At 40.7% G+C, this 22,123-nt stretch overlaps 1 protein-coding gene across 3 annotated transcripts in view; it reads left to right on the top strand.

Annotated features, from left to right (window-relative positions):
* Nucleotides 1–366: 366 nt before the first annotated feature.
* CBFB (core-binding factor subunit beta) overlaps nt 367–22,123 on the top strand; it is a 64,089-nt gene continuing 42,332 nt past the window's right edge. The window contains exons 1-3 of one of the 3 annotated variants that reach the window (XM_066349061.1): nt 367–770; nt 969–1,055; nt 6,602–6,718. In XM_066349061.1, the coding sequence (XP_066205158.1) occupies nt 693–770; nt 969–1,055; nt 6,602–6,718 (282 nt within the window). In that variant the 5' untranslated portion in view covers nt 367–692. The remainder of the gene's footprint in view (nt 771–968; nt 1,056–6,601; nt 6,719–22,123) is intronic. The other 2 variants (XM_066349063.1, XM_066349062.1) reach the window with 2 other exon arrangements.

Below are 22,123 nucleotides of genomic sequence, written 5' to 3' on the forward strand. Positions count from 1 at the left end.
AGTTCCCAAGGACTTAAATTTCCGCGCGTTCAGGTCACAATTTAGGATTACTCCGCGCGGCTGGGAAGCCCAGAAGTTTCAGACAGTCGAAAGTAAGGACCCGCGCGGGCCGACCCATCTCCACAGACCGGGTAGATCCCCACAGGACGGTTCCACAGTGAGCTGGTCGCGGGCCAGCACCGGGAAGAGGGATGCGCCGCGGGAGGAGCTCGGATACGTTGAAGCCCTGCGGCCCTGTAAGCGGGAAGGCAGCGCATGCGCGGCGCGGGCCGCGGAGTTGTGAATGGTGCGTTTTGTTTGCCGGAGTTTGGGGCGGGCGGGCGCGCGAGGAGGAGGGGTGGGGCCGACGGGGGCGGGGCCGGCGGGCCGGCGAGGTGGGCGGTGAGAGGAAGTGGCGGCGGCGGCGGCGACGGCGGCGGCCGGGGGCGGCGAGTGCTGTGTCCGCGCGGGCGGGCAGTAGGCAACGGCCGAGGCGGCGGCGGCGGTGGCGGCGGCGGCGTGGGCTGGGCTCGGCGGGCTGCGGCACCTCCGACTTGCGGGAGTGGCAGCCCACGCGGGCGGGCGCCTGAAACAAAGGGAAGCGAGAGTCGGGGCGCCGCGGGTGGGCGGTCAGTCGGTCAACGCGGAGCCGGCCAGCGGGTGCCCGCGCCAGCCCGGAGCCCTGCCGGCCGGCGCGATCTCAGGGCGGGAAGATGCCGCGCGTCGTGCCCGACCAGAGAAGCAAGTTCGAGAACGAGGAGTTCTTCAGGAAGCTGAGCCGCGAGTGTGAGGTGAGGCGGCCGGGCGGCGCGGAGGCCGCAGCGTGCCCCGGGTGGGCCCGGGCGGAGAGAAGTTGGGGCGGCGCGGCCACCGGGGCGTCCGCGGAGGGGCAATCTCGCCCGCCCGCCGCAGACTCTGCTTGCCCTTATCGGCGGGGCGGGCGGCGGCGCGGATTTGGCTCCTGATTTGGGGCCGTCTCTGCCTTGCAGATTAAGTACACGGGCTTCAGGGACCGGCCCCACGAGGAGCGCCAGGCGCGCTTCCAGAACGCCTGCCGCGACGGCCGCTCGGAAATCGTAAGTCGGCGGGGCGGGGGCGCGGGGCGCCGAGGCGCGCGCGGGGCACTTGTTGCGCGGGGGCCGGCGAGGCCCAGGTCGGTTCCGGACGCGGTGGCTCCCGGAACTGAGCGGGCGCCGACTCACTTCCTACTCAGGATTCAAAATGCGAAAGCAGACCCTGGCGGGCCGCGTCGTCGCGCAGAGGCGCTTCCCTGTGGCCCGCGGCGGGTGGGGACGTTTCCCTGATACGACTCGGCAGTTTGCCGCCGGTGGAACTCGAACCAGAGGCCAACTAAACAAGGAAAGGTCACTGTGTAGGTTGGGACCCGAGTAGGGGATCGGGTCTGTCTAAGGAAGAAAACACCTAGTCGGGAAAAGAATTGGGCTTCATTCAAGGCTCTGACTCCTGGACGGTAGTTTGTTTCTGACACGCTAGGTCTGTTGGTAAGTCCACAGGGGAAGCTTTCTCGCTCTCTGTATAGCTGAGAATAATAAATCCTTACGCCAGTTATCTATTGTCCTTATAGGAAAAAAAAAAATCCCCTTAAGGATGTGCCGTGTTCTTTTCTTAAAATGTTGAAATTCAAGAAAATCAGAAAGAAACCATTATCGTCGTTTTCTAAAAAGCATACCCCGGTAGTGCTGCTTGGATTTGCGAAAACCGCAGTTGATCTTGAGGCCGTGTTTTAGGTGGTAGATTTGGTGCTTCGCCTCCACCAAAACCTGATGTTCAAAAGAAAATTAAAGTGTCCTAGTTCCTCTTATCTCCTTTTGGTTTAGCCTGTGGTGCTAATGAGGGGGGAGTGAAGAAGCCAAAGAGGGGATAGGAAGAAACGAAAGAAAGGTTGATTATTAACTTAAAAATAAAAGTTGAAATACTATATAATGGAATACAATTGATCTACTCCGGGATTGGGCCCATTGCATTTGTAAGAGACTTGAAGCTACAGTGCAGTTTGAATTGGGGTTAACAATAGGAGGACATATTGGAACCATTTACAATACTTCTCCCACCTCCCTTTGTAGAGAATCTACTTATTTTTATTGATATATAATTCACATGACATAAACTTCTCCCTTTTCATCACCAAAGCCAAATTTGTTTTTAGAGAAGATTGATATTTAAAATGAAAGCGTTTTAGAATTTTATTACAGGTAATGAGAAGATACTGGCCAAATTTATCAGGAGCTCTAGAATAGTTTGTTATTATTGAATAGTATGAAAGAAAATCTTCAGCTTTTAGCCCACTGCCAAATTTATTGAGTAGTTGTAATAATCATATAATTAGAATGTGTAAGAAATATTTTTTGCTTTTGGCACTGAGTGATAGAAGAATCACTTATTAGTTGGTCCCATTGAGTGTATCATCCTTTGCCCGTTTCCTTTTGCAAAGGGTGTTGGAATGCCTAACCAGTGGATTTCCTGGAGGTAATTTAGTGTGAAAGATGAGATAGAGAATACTGTCAGGATTTTTTTAAAGCTGAGGGATTTCTTTTGAATCCAAGTGAAGAATAGCTATTAGAGTTTTCTGTCATATCAGACTTTACTGCTTGTAAATATGAACTGGAAATATAATTTAACCCACAGTATACCTGAATTGTTGTGCTACAATATTGCTGTAATATTTTATAGGCTGCTTGTATTTGTTATAAAACTTCTTTCCCAGAATCAGACATCCTCATTTTTCCTCCCCGAAATATCTGATCCTACAAATTTTAATAAGCTCTTAATATCTGACAAGAATTAAAAGTTGAAGGTACATTGAAGCATATGTGTCTTAATTTGTTGAGTAATGTAACTTTGTATTTGGGATTTCACATTACCCTCTCTCTTTAGTCTCCCCCTTTTAACTCGTTCTCCACACTTAAATTATGGTAGTCTTAGCTCCTGAAAAGTGAATACCATATTAATTCTGTGGCATATTAATGTTCTTCCCTCTATGCAGGTACTGTGCACAATGCCTTTTGCATCATAGGTAGTACTTGATTAATTCAATTTAGAGGTTACTTAATGTAGTGGCTAAGATTTGTCTTTTGACTTATAAAACAGGCAGTGGCTTTTACTTATTTGGTTGTGGAAAAGGCATTCTTCGACCTCTGTTTTGATGGCAATTAAGTATGTTCCCAAAATTATTGCCAAACCATTTTCCTCTTTTAGTCTTTTTATTTTGAATGTCTCCTTAATGTATTAGTGAGGTTAATGAAGAATTTATTTTGTATTTAAATAGGTTTTTTTTTATATAACTTTTTTAAAATTTTTTAAAAAATTTTTGTTTATTCATTTTTAGAAAGGAGAGAGAGACAGAGGGAGAGAGAGGAGAGAGAGAGAAGGGGGGAGGAGCTGGAAGCATCAACTCCCATATGTGCCTTGACCAGGCAAGCCTAGGGTTTCAAACCGGCGACCTCAGCATTTCCAGGTTGACGCTTTATCCACTGCGCCACCACAGGTCAGGCTAATTTATTTTGTATTTAGATGCAAAACAATTTAAGGGCTGTGATGCTCAGCTCTTCTCCCCCCCCCCAATATTAATAATATATCTATTTAACCCAATAGATCCAAAATGTCATTTTAATATGTAATTCATATAAAAATTATTAATTTAATATTTTACATTTTGGGTGCCACATCTTTGAGATCCAGTGTGTATTCTGCATTTATACCTCATCCCAAGACCTTGGGGGACTGGGGCTACTGGATTGGAAAGGGAAGCTCTAGATGAGTCCCATGTAAACTCAGGGTCTCCCTCATTTCTTCTTAACTATATAACTTACTCAGATTTTGTCAGAACGTGAATAAAAGTAATGGGTGAGAGATGGAATCTATTTGGTAAACTCTGATTTATTCCCCAGTAAGTTCTTATTGTGATAAAAGTGTTACAGATGTCTTCAACACTAATGATTAGCAAAAAATAAATTTAAAAAAAATCTTTATGAGCCTGACCAGGAGGTGGCGCAGTGGATAGAGCATCAAACTGGGATGCGGAAGACCCAGGTTCAAGACCCCGAGGTCGCCAGCTTGAGCGCGGGCTCGTCTGGTTTGAGCAAAAGGTCACCAGCTTGAGCCCAAGGTCGCTGGCTCAAGCAAGGGGTTACTCGGTCTGCTGAAGGCCCGCGGTCAAGGCACATATGAGAAAGCAATCAATGAACAACTCAGGGGTTGCAATGCGCAATGAAAAACTAATGATTGATGCTTCTCATCTCTCTCCGTTCCTGTTTGTCCCTGTCTATCCCTCTCTCTGTCTCTGTAAAAATAAATAAATAAATAAATAAATAAATAAATCTTATGACAGATATGGTGACTCTTACAATGAGAGTGGTAAAAACATATTTTTAATCCTGAAAATGGAAGAATAAAAGCTATGTTGGGTTGGCACAAGGTGTGCTGTTTTACAATTTATGGAACCTATAAAATATAGTTGGGACAATCTGTAAATCTTACATATAGACTGGAATACCAGTACAACATTTTTATGTTTTCAAACATAATTTTCCCAACTATTATGTGTAGGTATTCCATTAAAGAATTCTGTGGTCTGATAAATTGGGAAATGTTATTCTAGAGTGGTCTGTTTTTAATCACCTCCTGTCTCAGAAAGAAGGATCTTGATGAGATAATGGGCATAAAGTGATGAAGCAGGCAATCTCTTCTGAGGTTGGCCTTTAGACGGAAGGTGAGGTAATGAGATCTGTAGACTGTTTTTACTTAGCACAGAGCTGATTTGGGGTACACTAGAGATGGAAGAATTTGTTACTGGGTGAGTACTGAAGAAACATGCTTGGGAGATTTTGACTTGGCATTCATTTCATGATCTAAGCCTCTTATTTGCCACCACTTTGCTCTGAGAATTTCATTATCTGAGGATAGAAAATGTAGCTCACAATTACTTCTTATTTTATTTAGCAAGTACTTTTTTTAGAGAGAGAGAGAGATGGGAAGGGAGGTGAGAAGCATCAACTCATAGTTACATCACTTTAGTTGTTCATTGATTGCTTCTCTTATGTGCCTTAATGGGGGAGGGGAGGCTCCAGCTGAGCCAGTGACCCCTGCTCAAGCCAGCGACCATGGAATCATTTCTATGAGTCCGTGCTCAAGCCAGGAACTTGGTAATTTTGAACCTGGGACCTCAGCCTCCCAGTTCAAGACTATCCAATGTACCACTACAGGTCAGACTGTTTAGCAGATGCTTATATATAGCATTTACTTGGTACTATTCTAAGCACTTTACAAATATTAATTTGTGAGAAAACTGAGGTACAGGGTTAAGTAACTTGCTTCAGGTTACACAGCCTAGGCAGCTTGCCTCAAGTCTGCTTTTTATTTGAATTACTGTTGGTTCATTTCATTTCAGTTGATTGTTTATTAAATTTATGCTAATAGTGGGGTAAGATATTTTTTAAAGTTAATGTTGTAATGATTTTTGTTCAGTGTCTGTTCATAAGAAGAGGTACCCCAGATGATTAGGGAAATGCCATCAAAGAGATTTAGAAGTTAGGTTGACAGCTGTACCTAATAATAGGAAGTAAAGTTTTTACCCTTAAAGAATTTAAACTGTTAATCACAGAGAAAATAGAGGATAGTTTAATCAGCTAAAGGTTTTAAACAAATTGTCAAAATGTGAACCTCACTCTCAGATGAAGACTCTGCTTGAAAACACAGGCTTTAGAACTTTAATTGGTAAAATAAAACAAAAACATTCTATTTTAATTAGTAAAAGAAAACAAAAATTCAACAAAGAAAAGTTTACATTTAGATGATGAAATACGTGTTTTTTTCAAAACGCATTTTATTTATTTACTTCTTAATTTCCCTTGGGAAGAGGGATAGTGTTATTTCCATTTTTTATTTGGGGGGAAATATAGTTAAATTGCTCAGGGACTACACAGAATGACACTTAATTGAAATAGATTTCGACAGTTGTGCCATACAAATCTTTTATAAATATTAGATGAATACTTTTGTTATAGTCAGATCCAGTTAACCTAAAATCAAATTATAGAAAATGCGTATTTTATTTAATCACCCAAGGTTTTAGAATGAGACATGCTGTCACGGGACATGCTAGTGTATGGTTTATCAGAAGAGACAGTCATGTGCATTTTTATCATGGGCCTTAGAGCATAGTGTTTCCTTGAACAAGGGAAATCAAGAAAAATTAAAACGTCTCGTTTACACAACCTAATTGTGGTATGTTTTAAAATTCAAAATGTTTAGATTGTCAGTGATATTCACATTTAAAAATAAAAGTTTTTAAATTCAGGGATGGTGGCTTCTGGTTAAACATTAGCAATGCGTGGTCCTAACGTCAGCAAAAACTGACCTGAAAGAAAGTATTGATTCCATGTCTTGATTTTATATTTAAGCAGCCAATGGCAAATGTCCTCAAAATGGAATCAGATGTTTGTAACTTAATACTTAAGAAAAATGATGAGTGCATGTTTTTTACTTCTAAGTATTCTCGGTGCTGCCTGACTTAAGACAGAAACTGATGTAAAAATAAATGACTGCCTGCATAATTTATGTAATGTCCTGCTCCTGATCCTGTTTGTATTGATTTTTCTAAAAGGCTTTTGTGGCCACAGGAACCAATCTGTCTCTCCAGTTTTTTCCGGCCAGCTGGCAGGGAGAACAGCGACAAACACCTAGCCGGGAATATGTCGACTTAGAAAGAGAAGCAGGCAAGGTAGGAAACATTTCTTTGCAATTTGAAATACTGTGGCTTGTTTTATTAGAGATTATTGGATTATTTACATTTTAATAGAGAGATCACAATTCTGATTATACAGGCATATGGTCAGATTTGTTTTTATTTCATATTATAAGGATATAATATAGTTTTTAAAAATCACTCATTTTTTTATATCGCTTTATTATATAATATTTATCATAGAAAGTTCTAGCCTTTAAAGAGAGTACTTTCTTACATGTAACATTCAAAACTTAATTTCTTTAAAAGTGTTGACAGGAATTTTTTTTTTAACTAAAATATGTGTGACTACAGTGCTGTAAAAAAGAAATTAAGAGAAAAAAGAGGAAAGGCTTTAAATTTAATAATGCTTAGAAATAGCTCATGGGTAACTTTCTGCTGCTGTTAATATTTTAATTTAATTTTGAAAAAACAATATGAAAATTTTAACTTGACAATCATTTCTTTGTTTTGAGAAAAAGCTTCTGAGGAAACAAATAAATGTTCTAAAATTTTTATGTTGAAAGTTTAGGTTGAAGATGGAAAATGTAAGTGAAAATGTTTGAGAGCCCTATTAAAATCTAAGTTAAATGAATTATATGATTTTGATGAAATTTTAATGAGTAATATCTTGGATTGGTTCACCTTTTTATGTAGAAGTTGACTTCAATAAAATATTTTAAAGAATAAACTTTTGACCTCATTTTGTTCTTAATTTTTCTCCTGTTTCCTTTGTAGTGTTTTCATACCTATTTTTTTTTTATCAACTTGCTCAATTACTTTTCCAAATATCGTCATGAATACCATAACCTATCACTTTATTTGCAAAACATAAGAAATGGCAAAATATTCTTTTGAGGAACTTAAAAAATTTTTGTATTAGGTAGGAAAATGATATCTTATATTCTGTATACATAGTGAAGATTTTTTTGTTGTTGTTTAATTGTATGAAGTAAGGTTTGATCTTTTGTCAGTGACAAACCAATCTTTGGAAAGGGAGAGGGAAAATAGAAGACAGAATGTTAAAAATTACTAATAATAAGTAAGTAATTTGCTTTCCTATGTTAGTTTGTATGTTTATAAGATTGTATGCAAATGTTCCAGATTTTACTGTTTGGAAATTCTTATAAGAGAGAAGTTTTGAAATCATTGTAGGATTATTGCTTTTTTGTGCATGTCTGTTTGGTGCATGTATGTGTGACTAAATGAAGAAATTATTGTTTTCTTTGTTCAAAACAATTCCTTACAGTTTGTTTAACATTGCCGTGGCTGGGTAGCTCAGTTAATTAGAGCAGAGGTCCCCAAACTTTTTATACAGGGGGCCAGTTCACTGTCCCTCAGACTGTTGGAGGGCCAGACTATAAAAAAGCTATGAACAAATCCCTATGCACACTGCACATATCTTATTTTAAAGTAAAAAAACAAAAGGGAACAAATACAATATTTAAAATAAAGAGCAAGTAAATTTAAATCAACAAACTGACCAGTATTTCAATGGGAACTATGGGCCTGCTTTTGGCTAATGAGATGGTCAGTGTGCTTCTCTCACTGACCACCAATGAAAGAGATGCCCCTTCCTGAAGTACAGGAGGGGCGGGATAAATGGCCTCAGGGGGCCGCATGCGGCCGGCCATAGTTTGGGGACCCCTGGATTAGAGCATTGTCCTGGTGCTCCAAGGTTGCAAGTTCAGTCCCTCATCGGGGCACATACAAGAATCAACCAATGAATAAATAAATAAGAGGAATAGCAAGGCAATGTTACTTTCTCTCTTTCTCTCCCTTCCCCCTCAAATCAATAAATAAAAATTAAAAAGGAAAAAGTTTAACATGATAGCTCAGATAATCCAGACATAGACCAAAAATAAATTCTTTCCTTCCAACTTGAATGCTAAACTATTTTAAGACTTCAAAATTGACATCTCAGTGTTACTGGAGTCTTTCAGTGTTTAATATAGGTACTATTAAATGGGTGTTAACTCCACTAGGAAGCATGTTTGCTTACATTAATTTAATGATGTCTGTTACTAGATTAAAGATCATATTATCCTTGGACTTAAGCCATCAAGGTGTTTTTAATTATATAACCAACAATAATAAAGATGTTTTAATGGTGTATTCTAGTAAGAATGTGAAAGCATGGAGGATATGTTTTCAGATATATCAGGAAAAGTGATAAAACTGACGTAAGCAATGAGGAAACTTACATTTTACTAACATTTATATTTGTTTTAGAAGTTTTTTTCTATAACGGGCCAGATAATAATTTTTTTTTAATTTTGCTGGTATATGGTCTCTGTTGTAACTACTCAGGTCTGCTGTTAAAGTGTGAAAGCATCTATAGACAACCTGTAAACAAATGAGTGTGGCTGTGTCCCAAGAATGGTAACACTGGCAAAAAATCAGTTATCTTTCCCTCAGATTTTAATCTATAAATGTTTATGTATAGACCGTGTATTCCTCAAATATAATTTTGCCAGCACCTGTGCTACACCAGTAGAATCTAGAGGGGGGGGAAATCATTTTAAAATAGCTCATATTACTCCATACCACTGGGATAAAGTATGCCAGTGAAATTTGGATAAAAGCTACTGACCCATGTTTTCTTATCCATGGAGTTCAGGCTATAGGGTCTCTTTCTCTTCCTCCTTTTTTATGGTCTCTTTCTGATAACCATTGACTTTTATTTCTGTATCAACAGGGCTAGGGCTAGAAGCAGGGAAAAACTAAAGGAATTTCCCCCAAATGTTAATTATTTGCCTATGTTCCTCATATCACACAAATCAGTGTCTTTGCTTCCACATACTCTCAACCAGGTACTTCCTAAAGCATCTTAGCTCTCTTCCCCTTCCCACCTAGATTTGAGAAAACGAGTGGTTAAAGCTTAAGAGTTAGGCAGAATTAACTTCTAGTTTCATTAGCTATTAGGTAACTTGGGGCAAGTTATTTGATCTCAATTGTAAAATGAGGTCAATGCATACCTGCTAGGATTGCCCTAATGATTGAAATAATGAATTTAAAGTGCTTAGCCCAGTACCAGACACAGTTATTCCAAAATTCATTCATTTAAGAAGGTATTTGTTAAATACCTGTTATGTGTACTGAGCCCTGCCCTGGGCAATTATGATACATTAGTAAACAAAATAAGGATCCTGATCTGGAGGTGGTTTTATGGAAGAAGTGGAAGAGTAGATAGACAATGTACATAATAAATATATATTATGTTACAGAGTGGTAAGTGCTCTGGGAACAAAAGGAAAAGTAGAGTAAAATAAAGATGAGTAGGAGTGTCTGCAGTTTTAAATGGGATGATCTGGGTAAAGAAGGCCGTACTTGAGCAGAAATCTGAAGCAGGTTAGGAAATGATGAGCCATGCAGGTATAGGGAAAGGTATTCAAGACAGGGAAGACAGCCTGTACTGTGTGTTTGATATACAGCAAGCAGGCCAGTGTGGCTAGAGTAGGTTGAGCAAAGAGAATACTTGGAGATGAGATCAGGGAGATAACAAGGAGCCAGTTTGTGTGACCATGTTAGCCATTGTGTTGAGATGGACTTGGAGTGCAATGAGGAGTCTTCAGGTTTTTGAGCCAATGAATGATATGATCTGCCATAGGTTTTGAAAGTATCACTAGCTGCTGGGTTAACAATAGGCTACTGGGGCAAGAGTAAAGCAGGGAGACCAGGTTTGGCTATTATGGTAATTTTGGTGAGACTATGGTGGCAGCAGTGGGGATGGTCAGAAGTTGTACTCTGCATGTATTTTGAGTTAAAGCCAATAGGATTTGCTTATGGATTGGTTGTGGGGTATGAGAGTCAAGAATGACTCCAGCTTTTTTGGCTCAAACAACTGGGAATATGGGATTGCGGTCATCTGAGATGGGAAAAGAAGTGGATGGAACAATTTTGAGGAGCAGTTTAGAACATGTGACTTTGTTTCTGTTTTCTCATCACCTATCTGTAAGTCATAGCACTGCTTTTTCACAAGTGACCCTTTGTCTATTTATCTGAAGAATTCAGTGGCCTTTTAAAAATAATCAACTTTACTGAAGTATACTTTACACACAATAAAATGAACCCATTTTAAGTATATAATTTAAGTTTTAACAAATGTACGCACAGCCATGTAAAAACCACTCACAAGCAAGATAATGTTTCAGTCATTCCCAAAAGTTCCCTCCTGCCCTTTTACAGGAATCTGGGAGTGGCTTGGTTGGATGGCTCTGGCTCAGGGCTGAGACCATGCAGTCTCTGAAGACTTGATTAGAGCTGAAGGATCTACTTCCAAGCTCAGCTCATGTGACTTCTGGTAGGTGGTTACAGTGGCTTCATTTTGTAGTCATGAGTGCTGCTCCACAGAGAGAGAAAAAATGAAGTCACCCTGCTTTTTTATGTCCTATTCTTCCATCGCTTATGTCTTACTCTTCATTAGAAGCTAATCACTAAGTCTAGTCCACACTCAATGGGGGGGAGGGGATTTATTCTCTCCCTTGGGTGTAAATACCAAGAGGCTGGGATCATGGGGCCATCTTAAAAACGGGCTACTACAATATTCACTTAAAGTGAATTAAGAAAAAAATTAGAATGCTAATAGGAAGCAGAGTTTCATGTTCTCTCTGATTTGAAATAATGGCTTTATGATCTAAGAAAGTATGTTCCGTAAATTCAGTCCTTTTATTGTAGGAATATTTTCAAACCAAGGGTCTTCAATAAGGAAGGTTTGATAATGGATAACTTGACTATAAATGGGTATTTTATGTATGATCAAGTCAGAGCACACAATTTTATAAATTTCTTCTTTTTTTTTTTTTTTATTGATTTTGGAGAGACAGAGAAGGGAAGGGAGAGAGCCAGAGAGAGAGAGAGTAAAGCATTTATTTGTTTTTCTACTTAGTTGTGCATTCACTGGTTTCTTCCTGTATGTGCCCTGACCAGGGATCAAACCTGCAACCTTGATGTTTCAAGTTGGCCCTCTAACTTACTGAGCTAACTGGCAAGAGCATACAATTTTATTTTGTTTTATTTTCTTTTTTAAGATTTTTATTAATATATTTTTTAGAAAGGGGAGAGAGAGAAAGAGAGAGAAAAGGGGGGAGCAGGAAGCATCAGCTCCCATATGTACCTTGACCGGACAAGCCCAGGGTTTTGAACCAGTTATCTTAGCATTTCATGTCAATGTTTTTATCCACTGCACCACCTCAGGTCAGGCCACAGTTTTATAATCTGTATATAATTTGGAACTTTTGCACCCTGATGTCTAGATAGCTGAGTACATTGGCTCTTAATAAGAGTCTTTCTCAGAAGAAAGTTTAAAATACTACAGTGTAGTGGAAAGAGCTCTGGATTTGAGTCAAAAGACAATCAGCCATTTTTATTATCTGTAAAATAGGAATCAGAATGTCTGCCTTATTCATATACCTCATGTATATATATATGAGCATTTAATGAGGTGCCAGAATGTGTGAAAATACCTTTAAATTGTGAAACTCTATCCAAAGTTCAGCTCTTGGATGGTTTTGTAGGGTGAGATGATAACTTAATCATGGAGTTTTGGTGCTGTGGCATGCTTTAGGTCATCTTCAGGTAGCTAGACAGTGTTGGAACACTACATCTTTCCCAAGTGATCCATTATGGTGCCTTAATAAAACTCAAAAGCCAGAATGTTCTTTATTCTTCCTTAATCTAAACTGCTTATCTCTTAATTTAGCTGTTAGGAGACAAAAAAAAGCAACTGATCAGAATTTAAATCATTCTTACATTAAGTTTTTGTAGACCAGGCAAATCCATTTTCTTTGATCTTTGCTCTTAGAACCCATTTCCAATTACTTTTTATTTCAAATAAATCAAATGATTATGGTTGACCAAAACTTGTTAGTCTTGAGTGATAAAATTTATGATTTTTGCATATATTCTGTGTTTTATAAAGCCTCATTTGGGATTTTGAATTAATGATTGTATAGCCTTACTATATAATCCTACTTATTGAATGTAAAAACAAAGACCATGAAAAGTATAAACTGAAAAAAATGAACTTCACAGTGCTTTTTATTTGGGGTGGGAGAAATGAGAAGCATCAACTTGTAGTTGTTCATTTATTGCTTCTCATACATGCCTTGAGCAGGAGGCTCAAACCAAGCCAGTGACCATTTGCTCAAGCCAGAGGCCTTTAGGCTCAAGCCAGCAACTTTGGGGTCATGTCGATGATCCCACACTCAAGCCAGTGACCCTGCACTCATGCTAGTGAGTCTACCCTCAGGCCAGATAAGCCCGTGCTCAAGCTAGTGACCTCAGGATTTCGAACCTGGGACCTCAGTGTACCAGGTCAGTGCTTTATCCACTGTTTTCACCACCAATCGCGCTATAGTGCTATTTGTTTACTCTTTTTTTCTATGAAAATTGAATATATACTATCTAGTTTTACTACATTGACTCCAGAAAGGGAAAATTTAAACTCTTTATAGTTGTTGCAGTCTTATTTATAACTTATGATTTTAATTGGTAATCAAATAACATGTACCAGACATTGAGAAATAGTTACGAAGTATATATCTTTAGAATAGGTACTTTTGCCCTGGCTAGATTACACGGTTGGTTAACAGCATCATTCCAAAGTGCAGAGACTGCTGGCTTGATCCCTAGTCAGAGCACATACAGGAACAGATTAATGTTCCTGTCTCTCCCTCCTTCCCTTCCTCTCTCTAAAATTAAGAAAATAAACATTTAAAATATATTTTTTTGCCTGACCTGTGGTGGCGCAGTGGGATAAAGCGTCGACCTGGAACACTGAGGTCTCTGGTTTGAAACCTTGGGCTTTTCTGGTCAAGGCACATATGGGAGTTGATGCTTCCTGCTCCTCCCCCTTCTCTCTCTCTCTGTCTCTCTCTCTCACTCCTCTCTCTCTAAAAAAATCAATAAATAAAATAAATTTTTTTAAAGAAAGAAAAGGTGCTTTTTATTTTTATATATTTTTTTATTGATTGATTTTAGTTCCATTTAGTTGCATGCTCATTGATTGCTTCTCATACATGCCCTGACCAGGGATCAAACCTGCAGCCTTGGTGTTTTGGGACTAACCAACTGATAACTGGCCAGGTCTGGAGTAGGTATTTATTATTATTATTATTATTAGAGTAGATACTTTTAAAATAAATGTGTTTTTTTGTTTTTTTTTTTTTGTATTTTTCTGAAGCTGGAAACGGGGAGAGACAGTCAGACAGACTCCCGCATACGCCCGACCGGGATCCACCTGGCACGCCCACCAGGGGTGACGCTCTGCCCACCGGGGGGCGATGCTCTGCCCCTCTGGGGCATCACTCTGCCGTGACCAGAGCCACTCTAGTGCCTGGGGCAGAGGCCAAGGAGCCATCCCCAGCGCCCGGGCCATCTTTGCTCCAATGGAGCCTTGGCTGCGGGAGGGGAAGAGAGAGACAGAGAGGAAGGGGGGGGGTGGAGAAGCAAATGGGCGCTTCTCCTATGTGCCCTGGCCGGGAATCGAACCCGGGTCCCCCGCAAGCCAGGCCGACGCTCTACCGCTGAGCCAACCGGCCAGGGCCTAAAATAAATGTTTTTAAAAGTTATATTTTTTCTATCTCAACTTTTATACTTAAAACAAAATTTTTTTTTTTTTTTTTTTTGTATTTTTCTGAAGCTGGAAACGGGGAGAGACAGACAGACTCCCGCATGCGCCTGACCGGGATCCACCCGGCACGCCCACCAGGGGCGATGCTCTGCCCACCAGGGGGCGATGCTCTGCCCCTCCGGGCGTCGCTCTGCCCCGACCAGAGCCACTCTAGCGCCTGGGGCAGAGGCCAAGGAGCCATCCCCAGTGCCCGGGCCATCTTTGCTCCAATGGAGCCTCGGCTGCGGGAGGGGAAGAGAGAGACAGAGAGGAAGGGGGGGGGGTGGAGAAGCAAATGGTTGCTTCTCCTATGTGCCCTGGCCAGGAATCGAACCCGGGTCCCCTGCACGCCAGGCCGACGCTCTACCGCTGAGCCAACCGGCCAGGGAAAACAAAAATATTTTATTGTTCTTTTTTATGATCTTCAAATAGCAAAGCAAAATTTACCAGCATTTGATTTAATGAGTTAGGACAGACTCTTGTTTTAAATGGCGTCTCAAAGGTCTGTGACTCTGCTTCTGGAGTATTTTGCTTACTTGCCTGCAGGATCTTTGTCCCAAAATAAATATTGTGTCTGTTTATATACCATCCACAATTTGGCAGGATTTAGAGAACTCGATGTTAGCTTTGAGAAATCCTATTCAAGCTCAACAAGTTTATTCTCCTTTGGCAGCCCCGTCATTCCAAATAAAAGATATCTGTGGCAAAGTTTTAGAATGTGATTTTCCCCTAGAGAAACCGAAGCAACTTGACAACTAGCTTGTCATAGCTAGATTTTAAGTATTCCAATTCAGCTAAAATATGAGGTAAATTTTTTAAATTGTTATCAACAATTTAGTGCATTAAGATAAGTAATCTGGCTTTTTAAAAATGTTTTAAGTATATTATACTGCTCACAAAAATTAGGTGATATCACTTCATATTTATTTTGAAATATCCCCTAATTTAATAATTTTTAAATCCGAGAGGGAGAGTTGACTGGTTTCATGAATAAATAAGAAATGTTTAAAAATTAGGATATCATGTCAAAAAACAACAACAACTAGGACGTCATGTACCTTCTAGTTAGGTACATTGATTTAAATATATAGTATATATACCTCTGAAGTATTTGAAGATTATATAAATATATTGGTTTTTTTCTTTCTTTTGACTTGCATATTTGCCCAGATTTGTCTTTTAGTGTAAAAGTAAATTTTCAGTTTCTGCCTGAACTAAATTATAGATTCCAAATTAAAGAAGATAGAAATAATATGTCTGAAAGGGATGTCTTTAATACTTCCCCTCCGTGCTTTTACTTTCTACCCCAATATTTTTTTTTATTTTTTTTTTGTATTTTTCTGAAGCTGGAAACGGGAGGCAGTCAGACTCCCGCATGCGCCTGACTGGGATCCACCCGGCACGCGCACCAGGGGGCGATGCTCTACCCATCCAGGGCGTCACTCTGTCACGACCAGAGCCACTCTAGCGCCTGGGGCAGAGGCCAAGAGCCATCCCCAGCGCCCGGGCCATCTTTTGCTCCAGTGGAGCCTTGGCTGCGGGAGGGGAAGAGAGAGACAGAGAGGAAGGAGAGGGGGAAGGGTGGAGAAGCAGATGAGCGCCTCTCCTGTGTGCCCTGGCCAGGAATCGAACCCGGGACTTCCGCACACCAGGCCGACGCTCTACCACTGAGCCAACCGGCCAGGGCCTCTACCCCAATATTTTTTAAATGATTAATTCAAACACTGCAAGGATAAAAGACCCTCGAAATGTTACCAACTGAAGAAATTAATTTTTGAGTAGGATTGCTGTATCGTAGTTTTACTGCTTCTCATTTTTCTTCATCTCTGATTTTTTTCAGTCAACATTATTGAGATATAATTTATATACAACAAAATTCATCTATTTTAGGACAATTCAGTGAAAAACGTGTACAGTCAGTGGTATAACGACCACCACAATTAAGCTATAAAACATTGTTACAACTTAAAACGTTACCTTATGCGCCTGACCTGTGGTGGCGCAGTGAATAAAGCTTTGGCCTGGAACGCTGAGGTCACTGGTTAGAAACCCTGGGCTTACCCAGTCAAGACACATATAGGAGTTGATGCTTCCTGCTCCTCTCTCCTCTCTCTGTCTATGTCTCTCTCTCTTCTCTAAAATGAATAAATAAAATCTTTAAAATAAATAAAATGATACTGTATTAATGAATGATGATGAAACTTCATCTTAAAAAAAAAGTTACCTCATTCCCCTTTGCAGTCAGTTCTCTTCATCCCCTGGTTCAGGCAACCACTTGATAAGCTTTCTATTACTATAGTTTTGGCCTGACCAGGCGGTGGCGCAGTGGATAGAGCTTCGGACTCCGATGCAGAGGACCCAGGTTCGGGACCCTGAGGTCACCAGCTTGAGTGCGGGCTCATCTGGTTTGAGGAAAAAACCCACCAGCTTGAACCAGGGTCGCTGGCTCCAGCAAGGGGTTACTCGGTCTGCTAAAGGCCCGCGGTCAAGGCACATGTGAGAGAGCAATCAATGAACAACTAAGGTGTTGCAACACGCAATGAAAAACTAATGATTGATGCTTCTCATCTCTCCGTTTCTGTTTGTCCCTGTCTATCCCTCTCTCTGACTAACTCTCTGTCTCTGTAAAAAATAAATAAATTAAAAAAAAAAAAAAAGTTGCATTATTACTATAGTTTTGTCTTTTCTAGGATTTCATATAAACAGAATCATATTATATGTAGTCTTTTGTGTCTAGTTGTTACTTAGCAACATGTTTTTGAAATATGTCTGTGTCGAATGTATAGTTTTTTATTTATTTATTTTGTGGCAGAGACAGAGAGAGAGAGAGGAAGGGAGAGAGATGAGAAGCATCAATTCTTCATTGCAGCTCCTTAGTTCATTAATTGCTTTCTCATATGTGCCTTGAACTGGGGCGAGGGCTACAGCAGAGTGTGACCCCTTGCACAAGCCAGCCACCTTGGGCTTCATTCTGTGACCTCGCGCTCAAGCCAGCGCTCTCGGGGTTTCAAACCTGGGTCCTCTGTCCACTGCACCACCATCTGGTCAGGCTTTTTAAAAATTATTATTATTATTATTATTATTATTATTTTTAAGTGAGAGGCAGGGAGGCAGACAAATGGACTCCCACATGCCCCCCAACCAGGATCCACCTGGCAAGCCCCCTACGGGGTGATGCTCTGCCCATCTGGGGCCACTGTTCCGTTGATCGGGCAACCAAGCTATTTTAGCACCTGAAATGAGGCCATGGAGCCATCATCCGTGCCTGGGGCCAAGTTGCTTGAACCATTCAAGTCATGGTGCAGGAGGAGAGAGAGAGAGAGGAGAAGAAAGAGAAAAGGGGGGTAGAGAACCAGATGGTCGCTTTCTGTGTGCCCTGACTAGAAATCAAACTCAGGACTTCCACATGCTGGGCCGACACGCAACCACTGAACCAACCAGCCAGGCCTCATTCCTGTTTATTACTGAGTATTTTTTCATTGTGTGGATATGTCACATTTTATTTATCCATTTACCATTTGAGGGTCATTTAGGTTATTTCCCCTTTTTTGGCTATTGTCAGTAATGGTACTATGAATATTTACATACAAGTCTTTTATGTGGATGTATGTTTTCATTTTTCTTGGGTAGTTATTTCTGTAATACTTGAATTGTTGGGTGATTTGGTCATTTCATGACTATAACTTTTTTAAAAACTGCCAAACTTCTCCAAAGTGGCTGTACAATTTTGCATTCTCACTCCCAGTGAATTTGTATCTTTACTAATACTTTGTACTCCCAGTCTTTTTTATTTTAGCTATTCTAGTAGTGTGTGATAGCATCTCATTTTGGTTTTAATTTGCATCTCCTTTGTGACTAATGGTGTTGAGCATGTTTTATGTGCTCTTTTGCCATTTGTATATCTTTGATGATGTGTCTGTTTATATTCTTTGCCCATTTTCCTGTATCAAGAGATGAGATGGAAGATGGAAGAGGTTTATATATCTAAATATAAGCTCTTTATCAATTACAATTGGAGTTTTATTATGAGTCAGATTTAAAGTAGAGATAGCCTTCACTGTATATTTGACATTTATAAAAAAATATATATCCTTCTGATTTTACTGTTATTAACCATGAAAGAACAAAATAAGTATATACCCATGTATAGAAAAGAAGCAACAAGCCTTGACCGGATAACATGGTTGGTTGGAGTGTCATCCTGGAGCACAGAGGTTGCCAGTTCAATTCCTGAGTCCAGGGCACATATAGGAGCAGCTTAATGTTCCTGTCTCTCTCTTCCTGCCTCTCTCAAAAAAAAAAGAAGAAGAAGAAGAAGAAGCAACAAAATTATTATCAGTGTTAACTTTTAGAATAAAAAGATGAGAAATAAGACATAGGTGTACTTATTGAGCACACATGCAGTGTGCCTAGCTAGGGACTCTTTGCAGATTAATTTAGGAAACAGTACTGTACAGGTGACAGTCATATGAAAAATCTTTTTCTCATACAGAAAACTTCAGGCATTCAAATAAAGGTATTGGCGGGCAGAAAAAGTTTATTATCTACCTTTGAATAGATGGGATTCCCTTTATTTACTGTGTACTTTTATTTCCTCATATAAGAATTAGAATAATAGCAAAGAGTTATGTAGCACTGGCTAGTGCCAGACTATTTTAATTGATACATAAATAACATAACTGATACTTTCATGATCTCCATTTTTACTACTAAGAAAACATTTATAAATTTTAATGCTATTTAGCATGAGCAGGATCAGAGCCTTTATTTCTTTGATATCATTTCTTTGATACTTAGTGTTTTACAGATTAGAAGCCACAGACTAGCTAACATGTTCTCCATGTTACAGTGATATGATTGGGAGTTTGTTTTTACCTTCTTTTATGAAAGTATACTATGTAATCGTTGGAAATTATTATTAGCTTTTCAGTTTTGGCTGAGCATTGTCAAATTAATGTGTACTTAGGAACCAAGACTTTAAAATAACACTTAATAAGTGTATTTTTTGATGCTATAACTGTGCTTTTAGGAACTCTGATGCTGTGTTGTCCTGTGGGTCCTAAGAAGATAAAGGTCAAGTCTGGGAATGGTTGGCAGGTGGTTTTTGCAAGTGAAAACCTTTTTTTCACATATACAACCAATACTGAGTCCTCTTGTGTTTTAAAACTTCAGATGTAAAAGCAGGTTAATCTTCGGAATAAAAAGGGTAGCCTAGAACATGTGACTTCAACATTTCCATTAGGAGAATGTAGATGTTCTTTAAACAGACAATATTCTGCCCCTATTAAATAATAAGATCCAATAAGTGGCCTTACAGAATATTATTTTATTAAATTAAATTTTTTTTTTTTTCATTTCTCTGAAGCTGGAAACAGGGAGAGACAGTCAGACAGACTCCTGCATGTGCCCGACCGGGATCCACCCGGCACGCCCACCATGGGGCTACGCTCTGCCCACCATGGGGCGATGCTCTGCCCATCCTGGGCGTCGCCATGTTGCGACCAGAGCCACTCCAGCGCCTGAGGCAGAGGCCACAGAGCCATCCCCAGCGCCCGGGCCATCCTTGCTCCAATGGAGCCTCGGCTGCGGGAGGGGAAGAGAGAGACAGAGAGGAAAGTGCGGCAGAGGGGTGGAGAAGCAAATGGGCGCCTCTCCCGTGTGCCCTGGCCGGAAATCGAACCCGGGTCCTCCGCACGCTAGGCCGACGCTCTACCACTGAGCCAACTGGCCAGGGCCTCAGAATATTATTTTAAATAATAGCCTTTTGGGAGAATGCTCTAAATTTTTGCAGGGTAGTGCTTATTTTTGCCAGCTTTTCAGTTCTAGCTTACCATCCCTTTACTATCCAGAACATTTCTTGGCAATTTTGTATTTTTCTTAAGTGAGAAGCGGGGAGGCAGAGAGAAACTCCCACATGCACCCCAACCAGGATCCACCCGTCAAGCCCACTAGGGGGTGATGCTCTGCCCATCTAGGGCCGTTGCTCCATTGCAACCGAGCCATTTTAGCGCCTAAGGCGAGGCCATGGAGCTATCCTCAGTGCCCAGGGCCAACCTGCTTTAGTGGAGCCTTGGCTGCGAGAGGGGAAGAGAGAGATAGAGAGAAGGGAGAGGGGGACAGGTGGAGAAGCATATGGTCAGTCACTTCTGTGTGCCTTGACCAGGAATCAAACCCAGGACATCCACACGCTGGGTCGACGCTCTACCACTGAGCCAACAGGCCAGGGCTGGTTCTTGGCAATTTTAAAAAATTGAAATAAGACCATGGCCAGTTGGCTCAATGTATTGTTGGCCTGGCGTGCAGACTCCTAGGTTCTATCCCAGGTCAGAGCACACATGAGAAGCAACCATCTGCTTTTCCCCTACCTCTCCCCCTTTTGTCTCTCGTATCCAGTGGCTCGATGGGTTTCAAGCATCAGCTCCAGGTGCTGAGGATAGCTCAGCTGGTCTGAATGTCAGTCTCAAGCGCTGTGGATATTTCAGTTGGTCTGAGTGTCAGCCTCAGACGCTGAAGATAGTTCAGTTGATTCCAGCATCAGCCTCCGATGGGGGTTTGCCAGGTGGATCCGGTTGGGGTGCATGCAAGAGTGTCTCACTGTCCCTCTCTCATTTAAAAAAAACATGGGCAAAGGACTTGATTAGATATTTCTCTGAAGAAGCTATATAAATTGCCAAAAAGCACATGAAAAGATGGTTATCACTAATCATTAGGAAAAATGCAAACCAAAAGTACAATGGGATACCACCTGGACACCCACCAGTATGGCTACTACCAAAAAACAGAAATGGCAAGTACTAGTGAAGATGAGAAGTTAGAACCCTTTTGCACTGCCAGTGGGAATGTAAAAGAGTACAGCCACTGTGGGTGGCAGTTATTCAAAAAATTAAAATAAAACCATATCCAGTAATTCACTTCTGGGTATATACCCAAAAGAAATGAAGGCAGGGTCTTGAAAGACATATTTGTCCAACTATGTTGATAGCAGCATTATTCGCAATAGCTAAAACATGGAAACAACCCAAGTGTCCATGAACAGACAAATGTGGCATACACATACAATGGAATATTCAGTCTTTTAAGGAAAGAAATTTTGCAATATGCTACAACATGAATAACTTGAGGACATTATACTAAATGAAATATGCTAGCCTTAAAAAGACAAATATTGTAGGATTCCACTTGTATGAGGCACTTAGAGTAGTCAGAATAATAGAAAGTAGAATGGTGGTTGCCAGGGGTTGAGGGAAGGGGATAATCGGGAATTACTGTTTAATGGATATTGAGTTCTGGCTTTACAAGATGAAAAGAGTTATGGAGAAACTCCTGTGGAAAGGAAGTAGTAGATCATATGAGCCTAGACTCAGAAAATACAGAGCAGCCTGCTCCCCTCTGATCATTATTTCCTCCAGATATCTAGCATACTGTGAACATTGGCTCACACTGTGCCAGATGCCTCAACTTCAGTGTGAGCCCTAGTTTTTCCTTAACCCACTCATGACTCTGCTCACACACCTCCCAGAAGAGCTCTTAAAAATTCCCAGAGAAACTGAATTCAGACTTGACTCAGATTCTGTTCAGCTTATCTCCTTTAAGCTTTCATGTTAAAATGACATTGCAGTCCTTTATTTACACTGCCATGAAGTTTGTGCTTGCTGTAACCAGTTTTTCAAAACAACAATGGTTTGCTGTAGCCCCCCCCAGTCAAGGCACATATGAGAAAACAATGAACAACTAAGGTGCCGCAACAAAGAATTCATGCTTCTCATCTCTCTCCCTTCCTGTCTTTCTGG

This window comes from Saccopteryx leptura, chromosome 9 (assembly GCF_036850995.1).
Source record: "Saccopteryx leptura isolate mSacLep1 chromosome 9, mSacLep1_pri_phased_curated, whole genome shotgun sequence".
Classification (NCBI taxonomy): Eukaryota; Metazoa; Chordata; class Mammalia; order Chiroptera; family Emballonuridae; genus Saccopteryx; species Saccopteryx leptura.